We start from the raw sequence: 24,037 nt of genomic DNA on the forward strand, positions 1-24,037 counted from the left end.
GGTAATTATACAACATGTGCTATTTAATTCAAGGGACCACTTCACTGCAGACAAATGTGCCCTCCAAGTCACATACTGAAGACTAGGTTCATTGCTCTTTCTGCTTTCTGGGGGATGAGTTTTTACTAATTAAACTGGTGAACTCCACACCATCCTCTTATACTTTCAGTGATATATGGGTAAGACTTAATGCTGTCCTATAACTTTCTATTTGCATTAAGAACAGCTGTAATTTTGGACTTGGGTTCACTTCCACATTTTCTTGTGCATTAAACACACAAACATTATTATATTGCAATGGAAGCAGCTCTGTGGCTAAGACAAGTGGCTTTCTTGATCGTTAATAAAATAATAAATAAAATAAAATAAAATAAAATAATAAAATCAAGTCAATTTTTTATCCCAGTAGAAAATTTAGCATAGAAATTTTACCTTAATTGAACCAAATTTCAGAAATTTCTGACAAATCTTAAATTTCAGCAAGGCAATCCAACAAGGCTATGAGATTCTGGGTAGGAAGGGCCTTGGGGCACAAAGACCCAGAATGGGTTTCTCAAAAACAAGTCATGCCAGATGAATCTCATTTCTTTTTTTGGATAGAGTTACAAGGTTGGTAGATCAGGGGAATGCAGTGGACTTAAGTGCATCTTGATCTCTGTAAGAGTTTTGACCAAGTCCCGTGATATTCTTGCAGAGAAGTTGGTAAAATGTGGGCTGGACATGGTAACTATTAGGTGGATTTGTAGCTGGTTGACTGACCAAACCCAAAGAATGCTCACTAATGGTTCCTCATCACCCAGGAAAAAAGTGACAAGTGGGGTACCACATGGTTCTGTCCCAGGTCTGTTGTTGTTCAATGTCTTTATAAGTGACTTGGATGAAGGAATGCCACAGAAGATAGAGTTGGGATTCAAGATTACCTTAACAGATTGGAGAACTGGGCCCAAACAAAATTAATTTCAATAGGGACAAATGTAAGGTTCTGCACTTAGGCAGGAATATAAGATGGCTTGCCAGTAGTACATGCAAAAAGCATATAGGGGTCTTAATAGACCACAAGCTGAACGTGAGTCCACAGTGTGATACAGCAACAACAAAAAGCTAGTGCTATTCTAGGCTGCATCAACAGAAGTATAGTGTCTAGCTCAAGGTAAGTAATAGTACTGCCCTATTCTGGGCACCACAATTTAAGAAGGACACCGTATTGACAATCTGGAACATGTGCAGATGAGGGTGACCAAGATAATGAAGGGTCTGGTAACCAAGCCTTATGAGGAATGGTTGAGAGAGTTGGGTACATTTGGCCTGAAAAAAAGGAGACTGAGAGGAGATATGATAACCACCTTCAAAAATCCAAAGGGCTGTCACATGGAAGATGAATCAAGCTTGTTTTCTTCTCTTCTGGAGGGCAGCACCCGAACCAATGGATTCAAGTTACAACAAAGGAGAATCTGACTAAACATCAGAAAGAGCTTTTTGGTGATAAGAGCAGTTTTATTGACTAAAAATAGTTATTCCTATACAAAACAAGCAAACACCTGGGTTATGACAGTGTATAGAATTCTGATCTACTTAAAACTGCATGCTAGCGTTGGCCCACACATCCATGTGCATTTTCAAAAAGCAACATAGGCACTGAAAAAATGCATTTCAGAAATTATCTAGAACTGGATAAATAAAGTTGTCTTTGAACAGGTAGTAAGCCAAACTTTGTCCAACACAAACCATCAAAATTAGGCCTGAACCTGTAAATAATACAAGAATATGTTAGATTAGTATTAGGAGCAGCTAGCAAGAATTTTAAAATACCTGTTTTGCCATGGAAAACAGCGATGTTTTGAGAGGCATATATTTGGTTGGGCTGTGTTTCAGGGGTTTTTTGTTTACAGAGCAGACAAGTAAGGAGGGGGATATGATAGAGGGATACAGAATTATGCAGTGTGGATAAAGTGACCAGGGAAAATGTTTTCTCCCTCTTTCTCAATACTAGGACTTAGGGCAATCCAAAGAAGCTGAATGTTGGAAGGAAGTACTTTTTCACATAGTGATGACCACCGGCTTAGATGGCTTTCAAAGAAGATTGGACAAATTCATAAAGAATAAGGCTGTCCGTGGCTACCAGCCACATTAGCAATGTTCTGCCTCCACTGCTAGAGGCAGTATGTCTCTGAATACTGGCTGCTGGCTCTCACAGCTGGGGAGAATGTTCTGATTTTGCTTCAGGGGTTCCCATAAGCATCTGGTTAGTCACTGTGAGGACAGAGTGCTGAGTTAGATGGGCTTTTGGCCTGATCTGACAGGGTCTTTTTTATTTCCTATGCTTTATAAAGGTAAAAGGTAAAGGGACCCCTGACCATTAGGTCCAGTTGTGGCCGACTCTGGGGTTGCGGCACTCATCTCGCTTTACTGGCCGAGTGAGCCGGCACACAGCGTCCGGGTCATGTGGCCAGCATGACTAAGCCGCTTCTGGCAAACCAGAGCAGCACACGGAAACGCCGTTTACCTTCCTGCCGGAGCGGTACCTATTTCTCTACTTGCACTTTGAGGTGCTTTCGAACTGCTAGGTTGGCAGGAGCAGGGACCGAGCAACGGGAGCTCACCCCATCACGGGGATTCAAACCGCCGACCTTCTCATCAGCAAGTCCTAGGTTCTGTTGTTTAACCCACAGTTATAGCTGTGCTATTTTGGATAATTAAATCATAACCATTTAACTCATACCTAAAGCTGCCCACCAGTGCAATGTCAACGGGAATTCAGACATAACTGCAAAACAAAAAGTTACATTTTAGGATTAATGTCAACATGACAAAAATTACAATATTATATCAAACAACACCGTAAAACCAGTCACTCACACTCCAGTGCTAGAAACTGAGATATGAAAGCCAGGAGCTAAATGGCACCTTAAGCCTAGGTTATGGGCACAACAACGGAATGTCTAGGTCGCTTTTTTATAAGAATACAAAGCTGAAAATGAATGAACTGCAGCTAAAATATTATGTTCATTTTTCACATGGGGAAGCTGAAAAGGGTCCTCTTTTCCTTCCACTCTGAAGTTTTAATCTGAAATCTTAGGCACAATACTGCACCCAGAGCTCAGAAACTGCTCATGCTAGTGAAATTCCGTCGCAAAATGCACCTACAACAATGGGAGTTTTGAACACTGCCACACCCCACTAGACATATGTAACATCAGCTGTGCAGCAGGTAAAGGCACAAAGGAACAATCAGAAGGTTACAATGGGCTCCTGGTAGTTCATTTACAAGTGTGGGTCACTGCCCAGCAGTGCAAAATCAGCAGGAATTGGCTTGTTCACACTAGGAAGTTCCCATCAGGAATTTCCAAATGCAACAGAGGGGTCACATCATCAGAGTTGATCCGCTTATCAATGCTGTCAGTGTGAGCCTGTTGGAAGTCAATTTGCAGCGCTGTCTTGAATTCAAACTACATCTGAAAACAGAATTTTCCCTCTGCAGATAGCGCCAGGCTCAGGGTTGTTTGCAGTGAGCATCCCCAGAACAATCCTGCGAAGAAGGCTAAGCAGGGAGAACCTAATGGCTGACCAAGTGAAACTTCGGCAAGAGCTCAAGAGCTCAAGACACAGAAGCAAGGACAAGCTAATAATCCAAGTAGTCCTTGTAAAGCCAAAAGCATCACTTAAAAAAAACTGGGGTAGTTGTTGTTTTAAATCAACAATACTTCTTTTTCTGTGGATTTATTAACTAAACAGCATACGTACCAGCCGCAGTTATGGTGATGTGAATGACTGTAACAGTCACTGCATAATCCCAAACCCATTCTTCTACAACCAAGACAAAGAGCAGTCCAGAGACGAGATAGGTTATTTCCAGTGACACTAGAAGAACTAAACAAACAGAAAATGAGTTACAGTAGTGGATGGGAAGTTGTATCCTATGGCTGCTGCTAGTCCCAAGACTGCTAAATTATCCACTGCTTAGCAGTTGTATTTATCCTCAGCTCCAGGCTCAGTTTGCTAAGCATTCTTTGCAATTAAGGAGGCATACAGAGTTGCTATGGGAGACACGTATCTCTTTCATTCAGGGCCAGCTCTATCATTAGGGAGAAGTAAGCAGACGTTCCAGGCAGTAGACAGCAGAAGGCAGGGAAATGGAGCTGCATTTACCCTGTGGCCCCCTAAGCCAGGCTGCTGTCCTTGGTGGAAGATGCTGTTCCAGAACCAGTATTGAAGTAACATCTGGCTACCTGTCTTGACTTTTGTACATGGTCTAGGGGGAGATGCCATCTTGTCCTTTGCCTCAGGTAGAAAAATAGTCTTGCATTAGCCCTGCTTTAATTTATGTGTATGCTTTGACTGGGGAGTCTGAATTCTAGCCACATGCTAGCACAATGAAATAATTCCCATGTGCTGCCTATATCGATCTGGAAGTGGAAATCCATAGCAACATTTTAAAAGGGATTTTGGATTTCCTTTGGTGATCCTCTTAACACCTTACACACCATGCCACATGTCTGCAAGACTGCCTTTTCAGCCCCACCATCTAAGATAATAGCAAAGTAAATACTACCAGGAGGTCACCTTTACTTTCAATCCAAAAGTTTGGAAGATGATGCTTTTCAAGGAAGGAGGTATGGTACAAAACAAAACAATCCTGAGGCAGCAGGACATCTTGAATTGTCTATGGATGCTGTACCCCTCAAAGGGGAGCAGAAAGATACACTACACACCACATGACTTCTCAATAACTTAGGATGGCTGACAGTTTGCATATGAACAAATTTTTGCAGACAGATTTCATTGTGACATTTTAAACACCATTAATATGTTTTTAAAGTACTTATTGTTCTGAATGTGGCAGATTTTCATAATTGCCGCTGTAATTTCCCCCGCAAAAGTATTTACTGTAGTCTTCTGCCTGCCATGAACAAGATCCCATTATGCACTAAATTAAAGTAGTTTATGGGTACTTATTGTTGCTTAGACCAGCAGTAACCTCATGAAGGAAATGAACTTAAAAATTTACACAGTTAAATGTTGCCTTGAGCAGTTGGTTCTTTATCAAGACCGAAAGACAATCCACCTTATCCTTCAAGAAGCTGATCCTTCATCAGCCAAAATTAATAGTAAACATCCACTGACTTTAACAAAGACAAAGAGGTTTTTGAGTGATTAGAGAAGATCCATAGTCTTTTTATATCCATTCTCTTACTCTCTGCCATAACTGCAATAAGATCTATGAAAAGGTAAGCAATAATACTTTCCTGATATTAATTCAGAAGTGTCCCTCTAATTTATTACTCAGACCTTCAGCAGCTGCTGTGGTCATTACTGTAATTAATCTACTGCTCTCCCGGAGATATCCCTGGACTTAACTGGCTTCCTTTACCCGCACCAGCATTCAGGAAATCCTAGAGACTAGGAGAAGGGAAGGAATCGAGGGCTCAGTGCTTAGTTTCCCAATCCAGTCATTTCACCTCTCTTTCCTCCTCCTCGTTTAGTCTCTAGGATTTGGGGGAAGAAGGAGAAGCAAGGAAACCTGCCATCCCACCATCCCATCCAACTAATTCTACTGAAGCTGGCTCACGTGATTTGCATGAAGGATGAGACAACGCATGATCAGAAGAAAGAGCTCTTCTACAGTGGAACAGACTACCTCAAAAAGTAGTGGGCTGTCTGTCATCAGAGGTTTATAAGCAGAGGTTGAATGGCTGTATGTCAGGGATTTTTTAGCTGTGATTCCTGCATTGCAGAGAGTTGGGACCCTTGGGGTCTCTTCCAACGCTACAATTCTAGGATTAAGACAGGTAAGGCCACCAACTTGCTGAAGCTAAAGCACGTCAGGGTCTGGTCAGCATGTGGATAGGGAGCTTCTAGGGTTCCATTAGGAAACAAAGGAGGGATATAAATGTAAGACAATAAGTAGGAAGTGTCAAAGTCTCAAAAGTGGACTTGTGGTTTTGCTTCTGTGAATGGGAAAAGCCCTAGCTTCCAAGCCAGTAACATTTGCAGGCAATACCAGATGGCCCCACTCGAACTCCCTCCAGCTGAGTCGCTGCTACATGCTAAGATGGAGACAGGGAGGCTGGCGTGGCACAAATCCAATCCAGTGCTCCAGTGGAAACAATCCAGTTCATTCACCTCACTGTCCTCTCGCCCTTCCTCTTCTCTCTGCCGTGGCAAGCTGTAACAACTCAACTGGATAGAGGTCAGATAAGCAGTGCAGCCCCACCATGACATTCACTACTTTCTGCAGCGTACCAGCTCCCCTTTGTGTAATATATGTTGAATCAAGGACAGACTAGGCAGTATGAGGAATTCATGACTGCTGCTAGTAAACAAAGCCCTGACTGCCATCATGCACAAAGTCCCTCACTCGTTAGCTCAATTTCATTGGCTGCCATGTGGTGATGGTGGGGACCAGGACTCTGAGTTCAATGAAGGCACATGTTTACACCAGGTGTTACAAGGGACACACAATGTCATATCTCGACCTTGAGGTAAAAATAAACCCATTTAAATCAAACCATTTCCTCAAAAACCTTAAACTTTTTTTACTTTTTTTTAAAAAAATTAGGATATACTCATAAAAATCTTGAATGGCTTAAAATCATAAAAGGGATTTTTGTAAAAGCACTTTCTATTATATGCTTCTGCTCTGAGACATAGATAAAATTATATTATCTGGTTTTGGCTACACAACTATGAAAGGTAAAAAACAACAACCTGCTCTTCAAAAACAAGTTTATATCAAAGTGGAATTTGTCTATAATAATCACCATTTTCCTGAGTTGCACGTGGTCAACCCTATTTGCATTATGACTAGATTGGCAATGGTCATATTAGTACAGTATGTGAGCAACTAGCACACAGAGGTAAATGAAGAGAATGAAGCTGCACATTTGTGAGTTCTGTATTAACACAGAAGCTGACAAAAGACCTTAGGGCCACTGTTGATGCTGCACTGGTTAATTTTGCCATGAAGCACTAATTGGGGAGCTGACACGCCAATTAAGAGGGCTATGACTACTTTAACATTTATCTCTGTTCTGTGATCTGCCAAGACAGATGACTTGAGTACTAAAGCACAACATATGTAGATGCAAGCTCAGTTACTCCCCCATTAACTGCTGGCTTCATCATCTTCATAATGGGGTCCTGCTCCAATCCCCTGGCATCTTTTCTGTCTAGACACATTTCCCTCAGTGGAACACCCATTTGAAATGAGGCCCTGAGGGGCCAAGTAGGGCACAGTGTTTGCCCCAGTGACTCCATCTGAGGATAACCGCCTCAGAGAGAGGAGAAAGAGGGAGGGTGCTCTGAATTCCAAAGCCTCCTAGTACAGGAAAAAAAAACAATCTAACTGGTTCCAATATGCCTCAGAATATTTAAAAGGTACAGGACCATGACTTTTGGTTGGGAGGTAGAAAACCTAATTTAGGACCACAAAAACCACTTCCCCCACATTTTGAGGTGAGACCCATAAGAAGAGTCGTCTTGGGACTGCTCAATAGCTGTCGATCTGTCAGGTCTAAAAGAGCCAGAAATCTACAGCTCTCTGTTTTGCAGCCCTGTTTGGTGAGTTACAAGGGCTTTAGCAGGGTGGTGAAGTATTTCTACCTGACTGTTGGGACACTCTCCAGGCCAGCTACACACTCTCTTTCTAGGCTAAACCTCTCACGACTTGTGCTTCATATCCTCTTTGGGTGTTTTTGCCTGGCTGGAATGTGTCCTTGTTACAATTATTCTTGTTATCCGACCTCCGAGCTGTCTGAAGGCAGTCCTGTATAGGGAAGTTTTAAAAAAAGTTTCATGTTTTCTTTTGTTTTTATATATGTTGGAAGCTGGCCAGAGTGGCTGGGGCAACCCAATAAGATGTGTGGGGTATAAATATTAAAATTATCATTATGGAATGGGGCATCCCTATTTTCATCAGAGAAATGTTGGGGGGGTATAGTAGCCTACAGATGTTGCAGTCTTCCCTAGACACTACAAGCTGTGGTGCTCTTACGCTCCAGAGTAACTCTGCCAGCCAGGAGGGCCATTGGCACCCCCGACATGCAGGGATTGTAAAGGCTTCAGAATCAGATTGACAAAGTGCTGATTCTATTATCCAGCTACCAGCTTGTGATCTCCTGGCCTTGGACTCCTGGTTTCCAACTTTCCTCCAGTGCTATTTTCAGCTCCTTTTACCCAAGCCTATAAAAAAATGGTCTCAACAAGTGTTTGGAGGCAGGAGGGCCTCAGAAAAAGATGCTTGCCCAAAGCCATCATGCAAATTCATATTTAAATCTCTGTTATTGCTTGGCGGGGGCAGGGAGGACCCAGTGTATGCTAGAACATCATATCAATAAGACTGAGATGAGATTTGTATGCAATAAGTCACTTATTACAATTACACATGGCTTTGCTGCCAGCCCCCACCCCAAGTAACTAAATCACCTCCCTGAATGTTATTTTAATCTAAAAGCAAATCAGTAGCATATCTCCTCACATTTTCTGTTTCCGTAAGTGTTTGAGATGTTTCTCAAAACAATTTACATTTTAAAAGGTTTCATTCATAGCGATTTAGCTTTCGTTTAAGGAAAAAAGACCATAAAATAACTAAAATGTATGTATTTAATGTAAATCGCTCTCTTTTAGCCCAGAAGGGGAGCCATAACAGCTTTATAAAGAATCACAGCCAAGACGATTCACAGCTTATACAGCAACAGGAATCCACAACCAATCCTAGCTATTTGATTAGTATATCTGAATGATACATGTGCTTTCATATACCTGCTTTTCACATTCACGCTTAACATTTCATGCTTAACAAGTTCGGGTGTGAGGAACTTGTGGCCTTCCATATGTTGCTGCACTTCAACTCCCATCATGCCTGGCATTCGGCCATACTGGTTGGGGCTGACAGGACTTGGGAGTCCAGAAACATCTGGAGGACTGCTGGTTCCCCATCCCTGGTGTGCATGAATGAAATCTTGGGTGTATGCCTTCAGAAATGGGAACCTCCAGACCCACAATGTTCAGAACCCTATTTCCTTTATTCATCTTTTTGTGGGCCTGAACCCCTTGCTTTGGGATATGTTCTTTTGTTTTGCATGACAGGAATATTTCCATATGAACTAGGAATGCTGAGTAATTGTGAGATGTGTTAACAATATTATCAGGGCTAGCTCTGGGTGGGCATCTCAAGTAGGGTCTCAAATGTGAATGCCCCCAACTGAAAAGTCATACATACAGACCTCTGGAATCACATTGCTGGAGAAGGCATTGTAGGTCATCAAGAAATCTGCAGCTAAGGAATCCCCAACATGTGGCTTTGCAGCCTCTGCTTGAAGATCTCTCCATTCTCCACCTCAGTAACTGGTTCCACTGTCAAACTGCTATGTACTTTAGTCTTCACTATTTTTTTTTTAATGATTTCAACTGTTTTTAGTTGTTGTTTTGATGTTTTATTGTTGCTGCGTCTGCCACCCAGGGCTCCTTCAGGAGGGTGGGATATAAACTGAATAAATAAATAAATACCATTGACTTGAAATTAGTAATGCCATACAATATGAAATTATGAAACCATGAAGCAGATATGGGGAAACCTCAGGTTCAGGAGTCAAATTTAGGCCTGATGGTCTTACTGCGTGGCCCTCACCATTTCCCCCAGACTACACAATCCCAAGCCAAACCTCTCACGAGCCCTGCTTTACACCTTCCTTGAGTGTTTTTGCCAGGCTGAAATGTGCCCTTGAGCTCTCATAATGTCTCTTCCTTGCGTGTGTGAAGGATAGAGGGCTGTGTGTACAAACTACTCTACTGTACAGAGGTAAAATTCACTTTGTTTCTTTCCTCACTTTTGCCTATGGCCCACAGAAGGATTACCTGAAGGAAATTTGGCCCTCAGTCAGGCTGAAAAGGTTTCCCCAATCCTGCTAACCCTGCTATAAGATGATACGATCTGTATAATACTTAAACTTCATTTAAAAAATTCAAGTGTTTGAAGTATTTCAGTAGAGAAACCATCTAAGAATAAGACCATCTTAAGAATAAGGACTTCAAGGAAGAACATTTACCTAAATAATATGAGTGAATCCATGATGGGCTGGTCTTGAAGTCAAATGGTGCCAGTCCATCCAACATCTGCAGCCTGTGAAGAGTTGGACAATTTTAAAGTTTATCCCAGTACAAGAAGCTTATGATACTAAATCAGGCAAATCATTGTGCATGTGTGCTGATTTCCTAAATTATTTTAATGTCTTGCTAAAGCAATTTTAGCTAATTGTTCTACTTTTCACAGAAGATGTTTTAAAAGCCATTATGTATTTTACAGTGAATTCAAGAATCCACTCTGTATGCTTATATGGACACATTTAGCTACCATACTATCTTTTATTATGTTAAAGAATTCCACCCAAAGTATCTGAGGCCATGTTTGAGCAAAATGTTGTCAGCATTGCACTACATCTGTAGTCACATAGTCATTCATTCATTCATGATTATTGCCAAAGTATTCCTACCTGAACGCTGTGAAACAAAAGCATAGGACCACATAATACACAGAGTAGAATATGATCACACATAGTAGGAGATTGAGCAAAACAATCTGTAAAGGAAAAATGACATGAAGCTCACTTTCAAGTTACCCAGAAAACAATAACTCAGCAGTAAGACACCTTACCCTAAACTATTATTATTATTATTTATTATTATTACTTTAGTACATTTATGTCCCTCTTTTTTTCCTATAATGCAGCTCAAGGCCATCTGCATAGAATTTCTAAGCAACCTCATATCCAAGCACTGACCTAAACCTGCTTAGCTCTCAGATCATTCCCTAGATTCTATGATCTTGCAAGCAACACTATGAGGTAAATCCCCATTAGTGCCATTTTCCGTAAGAGTATTGAGGCTGTGAGAAATTGTGCGATTACAGATGTCAGTTTACTAAATGTCAATTTACTACAATAAACTCTTGATAAGCTTGTCCATTTTGAACATTTGAATATTACCTTCTCCTGCTTGCCTGGATTTCTGATGAAGCAAAAACATGTGCTGGATTTTCATCCCTGTTTGCTAGGGCAACATAAGCTGATGGGAAACCCTGTGCACAGCTTGTTAAGCTACCACTTTGTAGGACCCAATGACTCATTCTTGTGTTCATGGCTGAACAGAGTCTTGAGCCAAGGCCCAAATCCCACAACAACAATTTGTTCTCCATCCACCTCATCTCATGTTTGCAAACTTCATGCAGCAGACCAAATAAAACTCTAGTTGTCACCACACTAGAAACGTTACAGTTACTTGGAGAGAATCCTGTAAATGATAATAAAACGTATGTGAAAGATTCAAAGAATGAACTATCTATAACTGGATGCCAAAAGGCTATTTTAGCTTAAGGTTACCAGTTGTCCCCGGATTTACAAATCAGTCCCCTGACAAAACACATCTATTTAGTAGGAAGTTGAAAAGTGTCCCCGGATTCATTGGGAAAAATATCTGGTAACCTTATTTTAGCTGGTGGCCAAATGCTCTGGTCCTGATCCAAGACATCACTCAATCACAGAGTGACTAGTAAGCCTATATGTCAGGCACAGGCAAACTCAGCCCTCCAGATGTTTTGTGACTACAATTCCCATCATCCCTGACCACTGGTCCTGTTAGCTAGGGATCATGGGAGTTGTAGGCCAAAAACATCCGGAGCGCCGAGTTTGCCTATGCCTGCTATATGTCTTGGTATTCTACCTGCCTCCCATCCCTGCTGCCATATCTGGTGGATTTCAAAAACTTTGTTCTGTTTAGAAATAATAATAAAATAATCCAGCATACTTCAGTGATTTGTTAGTCACAATTTGGCTTGAAACCAATGCTTTTCTTCTGGGGGGTACACATACCCCTAAACATTTTTCAAATCTAAGTTTGACCTCATTGAAGGGCAGTATTTCAATATGAGTAGGAAAATGAGAGTACCCCTAAACCTACCTACCTACCTACCTATCTATCTATCTATCTATTTATCTATCTATCTATCTATCTATATTATAGAGAGAGAGAGAGAGAGAAAGCACTGTTTGAAGCTATTCTATTGAAACATTTAGAACTACACCAGATCATGAGGACTGGTGGCATTTATAACAGTTTCTGTACAAAGCAGCAATTAATTATGTTTCAGGAGCTCCAGACAATGTTAGAAAACACTTTCAAACTTTACATATTTTTTTTAAAATCCTCTTTATGTCCCAGCAGTTGTTATCAATGCTTTAAATTATTTCCCACCTGCATCACTAATTTTTTTAATGTTTTTTTTTCAAGAGTCAAAGAACGACAAAAGTATACAAGACAGCTTATTGGAGTAAAGGCAATGGTTCTTCCAAATACCTGCCATATGTCACATATAGCAAATTCTACGCAATGACCTTGAGTTCAATGCCAACTTGATTTTTGTTACCTTAGTCTCAGCAATTTTTATCTTGAGAGCCATGTACACATGATGAGCAAAAGAGCAGTGATGCAGTTACATTTCTCATACCAATATCAGCTGGAAGAAGCCTCAATTTTTCACTCACAAAGCACTACTGGGTGTGCAGTGTGAGACGGAGCAGAATAGCATTATTGGATTAAAGTGAACTGGGGCAAAAGCCATCTGTGAGCCAACTCTAAGCTGCTGAAGTCCAACCAGACAATCCTTAGCAGCTCATTAAAAGTCCAAACTGCTTTTCGACATGCTCAGCTAAAAAAAAAACCCACCACATCTTGCACACTTTGCTATTATGAAACTGCATGTAGCTAGTATTTTCATTTTTTCCATTTTCTCTCTATTGTGGGTCTTTGATATCAGTTCACAGAGGAGGCACGACTGTCCTGTTTTTGATTTCTTTTGCAAATCATAACATACATTTACTATCACCATTTACAATGAACATGTATGTGTATATATGTATGTGTATACACACACACACACACACACACTCACGAAGCTGCCTTGTGTTGAGGCCATTGATTGATCTCACCTGGTACTGTCTTATGCTGACTGGCAATGTAATTCTGAAAACCTCCTGATCTGATACAGGAGCTTATTTTCAAATGGGAAATAGCAGGGACTGAACACGGGACCATCTGCATATCAAGTATCATATTCTCTGAGCTATGGCCCCTCCCTGAGGCCATAACTGGAAGTAAACAATAATCAGCTGTAATTGAATTCTTTTTTATCTAAAAGCAAATACTTTTTTATCATATTTAGATCAGAAGTACTTAAATGTGTAAATATTGTTTTGCCAAGGTATTTTGACCCACTGTTGTTTTCTTTGGAAAGAATGGTACGTCCAGCCCCCGTCCCCCCGTCAACTGATGAAATATCACTTACCTGTGAAAGCTTATGCTACAATAAATTTGTTTAAAGGTGTTACAAGACACTGCTGATTTAGCTTAACAAAACTAACCTTCTAAATTTGGATTTGGTGTTATTTTTTTATTTACAAAAGAGGCCATAAATAACAACATAAACCAGCCAGCATGACTAAACCGCTTCTGGCGCAACGGAACACCGTGACAGAAACCAGAGTGCACGGAAACGCTGTTTACCTTCCTACCACAGCGGTACCTATTTATCTACTTGCACTTTGACGTGCTTTCGAACTGCTAGGTGGGCAAGAGCTGGGACAGAGTAACGGAAGTTCACCCCGTCGCGGGGATTCGAACCGTCGACCTTTTGATTGGCAAGCCCAAGAGACTCAGTGGTTTAGACTACAGCGTCACTCGCATTCCCAGTAAACATGACCAATGGCTAGGGATGATGGGAGTTGTAGTTCAGCAACATCAATGGGTCCAAAGGTTTCCAACAACTGCTCTATAGCCATTTGTCCTTTGAATTGTGCCAGTTAATTTATGCACAAAAATTTATGCCATTATAAATTGGTTGGTCTTTAAGGAGCCACTAGACTTGTTAATTAATTAATTGTTTCAATCAGTTCATATACCACTTAACAGCATTGTTTCTAAGCAGTGTACAATGAGGATACAAAAGAGATACAGTAGAAATAATATCAGAGGAGGAGGAGGAGGAAAAAGAAGGAAAAGGAGGAGGAGAAGGAGGAGGAGGAGGAGGAGGAGGAGGAGAAGAAGAAGAAGAAGAAGAAGAAGAAGAAGAAGAAGAAGAAGAACAACAACAACAACAACAACAACAACAACAGAAAGGTTTTCTTAACATGTCTGCTGAAGTAAAAACAACAACAACACAAAGCTGTTCACCAAGCACCTGAGTTTCCACGGGAGTGAGATGGGGGCTGTCTGATCTCAGCAGGAAAGAGATCCACAGAATTAGGCCCACAATACTGAACCCATGGCTCCTGGTGGATTTGAACTGTGTGCCTGAGCATTTATCCATACAGACACAGTAGCTTTGATCTTAAATGAGCATAATTTAGTTCACAGAAAGAACATTTACCACTTCTCTTCCCTAAGACCACCCATCGGCATCTCCAAGCCTCTCTGGAGTACTGGAGAGTCCTTCTGAACAGAGGGCTGCTGGAGAAGTCAATAATTTAAAATCAGGTGGGAGTCCACCTGAGTTTGGGCTCCCTTTCTGCACCCCACATGCTGTTTTCTTACTTGTGGGGGTGGGGGCTGATGCTCCCTCCCTGTTTGCATTTCACAAAATGTACCTTCTCCTGCCCACCGGCACTTCAAGCATGTGAAAATAATTCCGTTCCTTTTTGACCTTTGTCAGCTTTTGTTCATAGGTGCTGGGTTGGCTGCTGCCTGCTGTTTGCAATGCTTTCCATATTGATTGAAATCAATTGCCTTTTCAAGTCTTTGCTATTAATGATTACGGTACAAACTCCCGGGAAAGCTTAGACAGGCAGAACAGCTGTTTTAGGCTATAATCCAAAACTTGAGTATTTTGAAGTAACTCTATTGATTTTGGAGGAACAACTTCAAGAGTAAATGACGGAGGATTATGATCTTTCTGTTTCTGAATTTGAATGAAAGAGCCTGAGTGCTTATTGTTGCTGCTTTTTTGATAGCTTTTAAATCACTTTGAAATGCTTTGGGATGCATAGTGAAGTCTGCTGTACAAAAAAAAAACCCCTTGGTTTGTGATATTACAATCATATGAAGAATACCCATAGGCTGTTACTGTTAAGTTGTGGGTGAACATATCAGACGACACAGCAATTCTTCAAACAGCTCTTGTTTATTCGCAGGCCAGAACAGAACTGAACTGAAGGGTTCAGTCAGCCTGCTTATATAGAGCTCCAGTACAACGTAACTGTAACGATTTTCTAAAACTATCCAATCACTGAACGTCACTTTCGATCCCTTATTTGCATAACTATCTACAGTATCCCCTTGCTGGCCCAGGGTGGGAACTTCAGTACATAACAGTTACTAATATTAAAAGCTTAACATAATCTGCAGGTATGATGGGGGGGGGTGTCTGTGCATGGGGCTGTAGCTCAGCAGTAGAGCCTCTGCTTTGCATGCAGAGAGTCTCAGGTTCAATCCTTAGCATTTCCAAGTTGGATTCGAAATAACTTCAGCAAGCCTGAAACCCTGGAGAGCCACTGCCAGTCAGTGTAGACAGTACTGAGCAAGATAGGCCAATGGGTCTGACAAGATGGACCAATAAGACAGCTTCCTTTGTTCCAGCAAGAAGGTGTTCCTTCTCATAATGCTTAGGCTTTCTTTATATCCTGTCATCACTTGAGGGCACAAAGCAACCAATTTATTGTGTAGATATGCTGAGCCAGTGGTGCTTTTGCTTCTCAGAAACTTTCTGGATAATCGAGCAGAAGAAAAAGAGTATGAGCAAACCTTAGAAACATTTGTTTCGTAATTTGGTCTCTATTATTGGCATTAGTCAGCACACTATAGTTTGTAATAAACTATTTCCATTTTGTTATCCCGTAAGATCAATTGCTTTAGAAAACCCTTGACTAGACCAGAACTAACTCACTGCAGATGATATCAAAATAAAAGTCTAGGTTAGGTTGAATAAATGGTTTGAGTGGCATAGTATTAATTGAGATGGTGTTGAGGCATTGCCAGAAGCTGAACTCTAGGTCCATATTATTAAGAGTCTAGGACGGGCTTCCTCAACCTCGGCCCAACCGCCAGATGTTTTGAGACTACAATTCCCATCATCCCTGACCACTGGTCCTGCTAGCTAGGGATCTTGGGAGTTGTAGGCCAAAATATCTGGAGGGCTGAGTTTGAGGAAGCTTGGCCTAGGATTTGGAAGATGGAAGAGGAGACAATTTAAATCCAGGAAGTGTTGAAACTTTTAAGCAGGAAAACCCAGAAGAGTAGCCTACAGGAGTTTCTGAGTGATACCCAGCATCAGCCATACTAAGAGTAAACCCAATGGACTTAAGTGGATTGAAATTAATGGGTTTACTCTAAGTACAAGTAATTTTGGATATCATCAGGGCTGGCCCAATACCTTTTGGCACCTGAGGCGAACCACAAAATGGTGCCTTCCTTCCCGCCAGGGAAGAAGGAATGAGTGAAGATCTACATCAGGAACAAGAGGGAAATAAAGACTTACATTGGGCCCTGATGCCCCTATGGAAGTTGCCTCACAGGTGGGCTGGCCTTTGACCAGCAAGACTTCAGGCACTTATTATACCTAGCCAATCCGGAAGCAGTTTTCTGCTAACGTATTAATGTCAGCAATCCTGGAGGTGCCATACCAACATATTTTCTGTAGAAAATGGTTGCATTGAGTTATAGTCTATTCTCTCTCTCTAAGGTCTGGTGAAGTTATTAGCATAGTCTTTTAATAACAGTATATCGCAAAGGCAAAGCTGGGAGACTACAGAGCAAATATATTTGTAAAAGAACAGCATGATTAAGAAAAAAAGCCCTATAAGAATATAAGTTTATGAAGTGGGAAAGTTGTGTAGACAAATGAAGTTAAACCTAATGGGCAGTATTCAACTAAGTTTAACTCAGGATGGACCCACTGAAATTAATGATCATAAATGAAATCCATTAATATCAGTCTCCTCAGATTAAAACTTAGTAAAATACCACCCTTCTCTATGATGTCATGGAAATGCTAAGAATCAAATGGAAAGGTCTTTTGAATACGGTACGCTATTCCATACCATGATCGCAGCAGACCTGCAAGTCAAAATTGTCTTGCTTGTGTTCAAAAGAGCTACCACTAGAGGGCAAACATAACTGATCAGGTTAAATATCCAAGTGACTTAAGGCAGCAGTACTTCGCACAACTAGGCCACACTAGACATATTGCATCACCATTCCCCTAGGTGTATTTCCACAAAATGATGTCAAGGCCGGAAAGAATTTGTTCATTTAAAACAATCTTTCGCTGTCAGCGTATACATATGAAAAAACTGTTACGTTCATATATATGTTGTTGCTTCTCTCTCTGACCTCTTTATTGGAGTGACTTTGGTTGCATTCACACAAATATTTTAGGCCAGGACTAGGGAATCCATGCCTCTCCAGATGTTGGGCTACAGCTCCCATTATCCCTGACCATTCGCCATGCTGGCTAAGGCTGATGGGAGTTGAAGTCTGACACTATCTGGGGAGCCGCAGGTTCCCCGCGCCTGCTTTAGCCTGATATAGTACTGTTCTAAGTGATCTTATCATTTGTGAGCTAGTGTAATGTTGTAAGCACCTTTAGTCATGCTATTTTTTCTTTTCTCCTCTAAATTTATTCGAAGTGTCTCTGTGCTGAACTTGCAACTGCTCACCTTTCAAAAAGAAAATTTTATTATTGCAGTTTTGGAGAGGCTATATAAAGATTTGCATTGCTGAAGGAGGGAGAGCAATATCCAGAAATATTTTGTCAGTGATTCCTACCCCTAATAGTTTTGTATTTTGGGACTATTGCTCATATCTTCCTGAATATAATAAATTCTTAATGTGAGGTTCCATAGATTGCACGTGCTAGACCTTTAAAGCTCATTTTCCCTCTGAAAGAATTCTAGGCACTATAATTTACCCCTCACAGAGTCACAATTTCCAGCAACCTTTTATAAACTACAGTGCCCAGAATTCTTTGAGGGGGTGGGGGAATGTGCTTTGAATGTACTTTAAAGGCAAAGTGCACACACAGGCTTAAGGTAGCACTCTGAGCCTACTGCAGAGAAAAGCAACATTTCTGTATGGAACATTTAAGGCTAATATTGTGGTGATGGCTTGCCTTTTACAGATTAGTGATCTGGTCCATGAAAGTTTCTGCCACAATTCATTTGTTAGTCTTTAAGGTGCTACAGAATCTTTGCTGTTTGTTCTTATACGAAATGAATCACAAGATTATTGCTTAAAACTGCCAAAAGCTTTTTTGGAATTAGCTAGAACAAGGCAATCTTTGTAGGTTTTGCATGAATAATATGGTTATTTACTGACAACCGAAACAGGAAAAAGTGTTGCTGTTTTCAATAAAACTTACTCCTAGGAAAGTGTGCATAGGAATGCAGCCAGTGCAGTTTTAAATCACAAGATGTTTCGTCTTGCGAAGCAAGCCCATAGGGAAATTCGTCTTGCGGGACGACTCAAAAAACGGAAAACTCTTTTGTCTTGCGCATTTTTCATCTTGCGAGGCATTCGTCTTGCGAGGTACCACTGTAAACGGTGTTTCCGTGCGCTGCTCTGGTTTGCCAGAAGCGGCTTAGTCATGCTGGCCACATGACCCAGAAGCTGTATGCCAGCTCCCTCGGCCAATAAAGCAAGATGAGCACCGTAATCCCAGAGTCGGCCACGACTGGACCTAATGGTCAGGGGTCCCCTTACCTTTATGCTTGTCCTGACATTGTCCTGAATTGGCTTCAGTAGGTCACCAGCAGCCAATGCTGTCCTTTCTGGACTGGTAACATATGGTTCCATTGGGCTTCCTCACTTAACAACCTAGCAGTCGCATTCTGCACTAGTTGTAGCCTCCAAAAAGACACGAATGGTCTACCTCCCGTCTCCCATTACATACTTTCCTCTTCCCAATACCTTGGCAACAGGGACTCCCTGAACCTGTCCCACCTGCTTCCTCTGACCCAAGCGCATGGTGCTGTTGTGATTTAAAAATCACATCCACAAAATATCCAGAGCAAATTTTCTCCATGTCTCCTCCCAAAGTGAACTTCCTAACACATTGGTTGTCTGATGGTTGGTGAAGAACCATGGCAAATACTTCAAACTACAGATAAAGTATGCAAACAGGATCCTTAGAGCCATGGGCACCATCTCTAGGGGGCCCTGGGGGCCTGAGCACCCACAAAACATTTCACCGCAGGGCCCCCGATGCAACTTCTGATGCCTCACAAACCACCGGAAGTCATGAGACCTCAGAGATGCTGTCCAAGGCCACCGGAAGTCAGGTTCTGAGGCCATGGGACATGTGACATCATGACATCACGCTGCAATGTAATGTCATGACATCACATTGTGCATGCTGGGTACCCATAACCTGGGGCCGAAGTCGGCACCCCTGCTTAGAGTCCAGCGATTCTCATACTCTGGGCTTTTTTCAGCTGGAACTTGCTGGAATTCAGTTCTCAGGTGGGCACCATTGCCATTCTAAGAGAATGAGGGAGGTGTTTGTGGTGAGTTCCGGCACCCTTTTTTTAGGGTGGCCTAAACACTGAAGGAACCGCCACAATATTACACGAGTCTACTCACAGAGGGAAGTAAATCAAAGATGTACAGCTTAATTTGGTCCTACATCTTTTACGGAAAAAATAAAAGAAAGATTGTGAGGAAAGAACCATGTTGATAAGCCCTCTGCAATACAGAACAACACGAACTCAATGTGTCAGAGTGATATCAGGATAGGAGATAGGTTGGTCATGCTCTGTACAAGAACTGATGCTGTTTAAAACATTTAGATGGAATTTACTCACGGGGGGGGGGGGAGTTGGAGTAATATCTCAGTGTAGAAGAAAAACCTGAATAGGTTGTTTTTCTGGTATGTGGAGTTTGACTAAAAATTTATCAGAAAACAGAAATCTGCGTCTTTGGAAATGGCAGATGGAGCTAATTTGGCAGATGGAGCTAATTTTGTCACATTGCAAAACTGAGTGACCCTGAGTTGGTCAGCCTGACATACCTTCCAAGGTTGTTGTTATGAGGATAATAGGGGAAATGAGATTATTTATGTTACCTTGAGGAATAAAAAGATTGAATAATCTAACACAGAGCTAAGCTTTCTTGATTAGATGGTGATTTCTTTCTTTTAACCAATCAAAACCAAGGTTATGAAAACAGTTACATTATCACTATCAACTGAAGTCAATTCATGTTAATGATAAATAATTAATATTGAATAAAACAGGCTTCACTGTATGTACATGAAAAGCATGATGTACATACTAATATAATAAACTATCTCAGAAAGTATGGGGAAACTGCAAGATCAGCAGTTAAGTACTTGCAAGGAGTCCACACATTTATGCACACACTAATTAAAGTGCTTTGAGCCTTTCTTACACTATTTGTGTGCATGTGAGTACGAGCTTAATGAAATTTTTTGAATGCTCAGAAATCCTATTGTTAATGTAATGGAGGATGAAGCAAGATGGTAGATTACAAGCCTATTTTAACTTTCATATGCTGCTGTTGTCACTTGTGATGCTTTACCTAAAGCAGGTGACTGGCCCTCCATCAAATTTGAGCTGTATAGATTTAGTTCTAAGCAAGTAATAGAGCATTTCCCCTTTTTTAGCTGGAGGGGTCAAGAGAATCTTTACTACAGGAGAAATCTTTACTTATGGAGGAAGGGAATGTAATGAGCTAGAGCTGATAATTCAAGCAATTTTCAAACTATATGTGAAAAGGCCCTTAGGGTATATCTGCATTACAGACTTAAATTGGTTTTGAATAAGAATGGTTTCCTCTGTGGAATTATAAGAACTATAGGGGCTAAATTCCTATAGATTGGGGTAACCAATGCAGGGCTCTCCAAATGTCGTTGGACAGCTCCCATAATCCCTGACCATTGAGCATTACAGCTAATGGGAGTTGGAGTCCAACAACATTTGGAGGTTACCAGGTTGGCTATGCCTGCTTGACACCCTCACAGTGCAGGGAACAGCTGGTACTGCAGTGACATGGGGGGGGGGCATCTATCAGCTATGCTGCCTATAATCACAAAAGATTGCTCCAGATTATTAACTGTGTAGGGTTACACCAATATATTTGAGGTGGTCAAAAATACTTTAGAACAACACAGAGTAAACCTTAGCAACTGCTCCCCCCATTTCAGTAAAAATGCCACATAACCTTCTCTGTCCAATAATGAGCCAATGCTACTCTGCTTTATTTGTTTATTTGTTCATAGATGGCATTAACTTATAGCCCCATCATACAAAGTTCTCTAGAAGGCTTACAATAAATAAGGTGGCCTCAATATGTCTGGTACTAGTAGATGTTACTGGTGTGGCAAGAGCAACCCTAAGCCAGTATTAACATACAACCATCTTGCATTAGATTGGGACGCGGGTGGCGCTGTGGGTTAAACCACAGAGCCTAGGACTTGCCAATCAGAAGGTTGGCGGTTCAAATCCCCCAACGGGGTGAGCTCCTGTTGCTCGGTCCCTGCTCCTGCCAACCTAGCAGTTTGAAAGCACGTCAAAGTGCAAGTAGATAAATAGGTACCGCTCCGGCGGGAAGGTAAACGGCGTTTCTGTGCACTGCTCTGGTTTGCCAGAAGCGGCTTAGTCATGCTGGCCACATGACCCGGAAGCTGTACGCCGGCTCCCTCGGCCAATAAAGCGAGATGAGCGCCGCAACGCCAGAGTCGGTCACAACTGGACCTAATGGTCAGGGGTCCCTTTACCTTTATCTTGCATTAGGGTATTTCTGCTTCTGCACCAATTTCCTCCTGGAATTGCCACTCTTTGTTAACTCACTCTTATGGAGAATCCACATGTTGTCATTCTTGGCTTCCTGAATGTGTTCTCAAACTTTCTACCTGCAGGGCCCACTTGAGGCTGCTGAAAGTTACTAAGGCCCACCAGTCACAAAATAGTAGTGCAGGGGTAGAACAAGTCACAAAATGGTGACGGATGCAAGAAGACTTTGGTATAACTACAACTGGTAATTAGTGGTATCACCTTCTAACAATATCTAATCCATCTTTGGAAATTGCTAAATTATTAGCCATAGAGGCAGTTCCATAGGCTAGCTTTCCTCTAAGTACAGACATTTATCTGAGGTATTGTGGCTCAATCTATCTGTTTTTGTCAGCATTTGCTTATCCAGAGGCTCTGAGTGGAGAAGGCCTTTTCTTTCATATTTTTCACTTCTCACCCCCACATGCCCTTTACAGTATTGTTTAACTGTTTCCTGTAATTTCTTTACCCATTCTCCTTCTACACTAAACTTGTACCTTCTTGTACCTTCTCCTCCCTCCCCCCCCCCGCAATTTCATTCCTCCACCCTTTTACATCCGCATCTTCCTCCTATATAGCAATAATAACTTTCCTGTCTTGTCCCTTTTCTTCCTATTCCCAGTTTAAGTAATCAACGTCATCATCAGAAGCCACTTTTCCACTGTCCTTCAAGGCCTTCTCTGACTCTTTCCCTCAGGGGAAGGAAACTTCCTTCCTCACCCTCTGCTTGCCACTAAACCTCTAGGTCATGGGTAGGCAAACTAAGGCCCGGGGGCTGGATCCGGCCCAATCGCCTTCTAAATCTGGCCTGTGCATGGTCCAGGAATCAGCGTGTTTTTACATGAGTGTGTCCTTTTATTTAAAATGCATCTCTGGGTTATTTGTGGGGCATAGGAATTTGTTCATTTTTTTCTTAAAAATATAGTCTGGCCCCCCACATGGTCTGAGGTACGGTGGACCGGCCGCCTGCTGAAAAAGTTTGCTGATCCCTGCTCTAGGTCTCCTGGGCATCTTTACTCAGCATGCAAGGAGTTGCTGGTGCTGGTGCTGGCGCTTGTTAAATCCAAAGGCTATGAGATGACTAGAGGGTGGAATCAACAATTGAGGCGGCACAAGGCAGGCTGTGGCACTGAGACCCACTTGAAAGCAAAGCCCACAGGTCTGTCCTGGTCCACTGCTTGAGAAGCACTGCCCCACTGCATTCTAGAGCTTTCCCAGGAACTGTTCCCAGTGTTTCCCAGACATGTTTTGTGGTGATTATTTTAAGAGAAAACTTTATTGCAACGCTGATCTATGCAGTGTGGATAGCTAAAACGCTATTAAGGCTTTCCAGGGCTTCTGTGCCTTTAAATTGAACTCTTCCATTTTGCACGTTCACAACTTGCCTTATTGCTTCCTGTTGATCCAGGCTGAGCTGTTAGTGATGAACAGCTCCTGCTTTTCTCCTTTCTAAAGTGCTCCAAAGCCAGCGGTTATGGGGGTGGCAGCTTCAATTACTTATTGCTGCAGTATATGCTTTGTGCATATATGTTTATATTTTAATGTAACTTTTTTTTTTAAAAAAAAACTTAAGTCTATGCCTCAAACATTTGGGCATTTGGAGACCTTTTCGGCAACGAGCAACTAACAAATTTAGTAAACAAACAAACATTCCTTAAAAAGGGGGTAAAACAGTGCCATAAAAACCACTATTTCTCCATTAGTGAAAAGAATAAAAAGGGGAAAGGAGTAATAAGAGGAAATTAGTAATTAAATCATCTTTCCTGTCCCACCTCCAAAGGAAAACTGGGACTGGGGCAATTTAAAGATGCTATTAAAGGGGCAAAGGAGGCTATTAATCGTTAATTCTACTACCCTCAACAATAGGAAGAAACAAAAAGGGTTGGGGTTGCAAAATGGAAGCCTTTGTTTAAGAAAGACCTTTGCTGAATGGAACTTCCTTGTGACCAGACAGTACAAAACGGCATTGCTGCATAATACAGCAATAGATTTTAATTCCACTTCAAGGTAAAATTACTACTTCAAGGCAATTGAGGAAAAGCAGTGCTGCAGCTGTGCTGAAGTGCTCTAGTGTGGCTGAAGGACCTTAGTTTGTGCTGTTCAATCAGCATCACAGGTAGTCATGTTACACAGGTAACCTATTAAGGACCTAAAAAGATGGGCCACTGGTCTGCTTGACTAGGCCATTGACTCATCTAGTCCAGCATCTG

The 24,037-nt window shown here is 41.6% G+C and overlaps 1 protein-coding gene across 1 annotated transcript; it reads right to left on the reverse strand.

The window, feature by feature from the left end:
• Positions 1 to 1,541: 1,541 nt before the first annotated feature.
• On the reverse strand, positions 1,542 to 22,728 carry TMEM244 (transmembrane protein 244). The gene is made up of 6 exons (XM_083498223.1): positions 21,846 to 22,728; positions 10,488 to 10,573; positions 10,044 to 10,117; positions 3,742 to 3,867; positions 2,720 to 2,764; positions 1,542 to 1,745 (listed from the first exon to the last, which is right to left on the reverse strand). Exons 1-6 carry the CDS (start codon positions 21,870 to 21,872, stop codon positions 1,651 to 1,653), a joined length of 453 nt encoding a protein of 150 aa, XP_083354349.1. The 5' UTR covers positions 21,873 to 22,728; the 3' UTR covers positions 1,542 to 1,650.
• Between the last annotated feature and the right edge of the window lie 1,309 nt (positions 22,729 to 24,037).

This window comes from Podarcis liolepis (genome assembly GCF_965112155.1).
Source record: "Podarcis liolepis genome assembly, chromosome: 3".
Taxonomy (NCBI): domain Eukaryota; kingdom Metazoa; phylum Chordata; class Lepidosauria; order Squamata; family Lacertidae; genus Podarcis; species Podarcis liolepis.

Excerpts from the sequence above, each read along its gene's own strand:
- TMEM244 (XM_083498223.1), bottom strand. The coding sequence starts at position 21,872 with ATGACAACATGTGGATTCTCCATAAGA. Across the intron at positions 10,118-10,487 it reads TTTTGTTTCACAGCGTTCAG|GCTGCAGATGTTGGATGGAC; the intron begins GTAGGAATACTT and ends AACTCTTCACAG. Across the intron at positions 1,746-2,719 it reads GCACTGGTGGGCAGCTTTAG|GTTCAGGCCTAATTTTGATG; the intron begins GTATGAGTTAAA and ends TATTATTTACAG.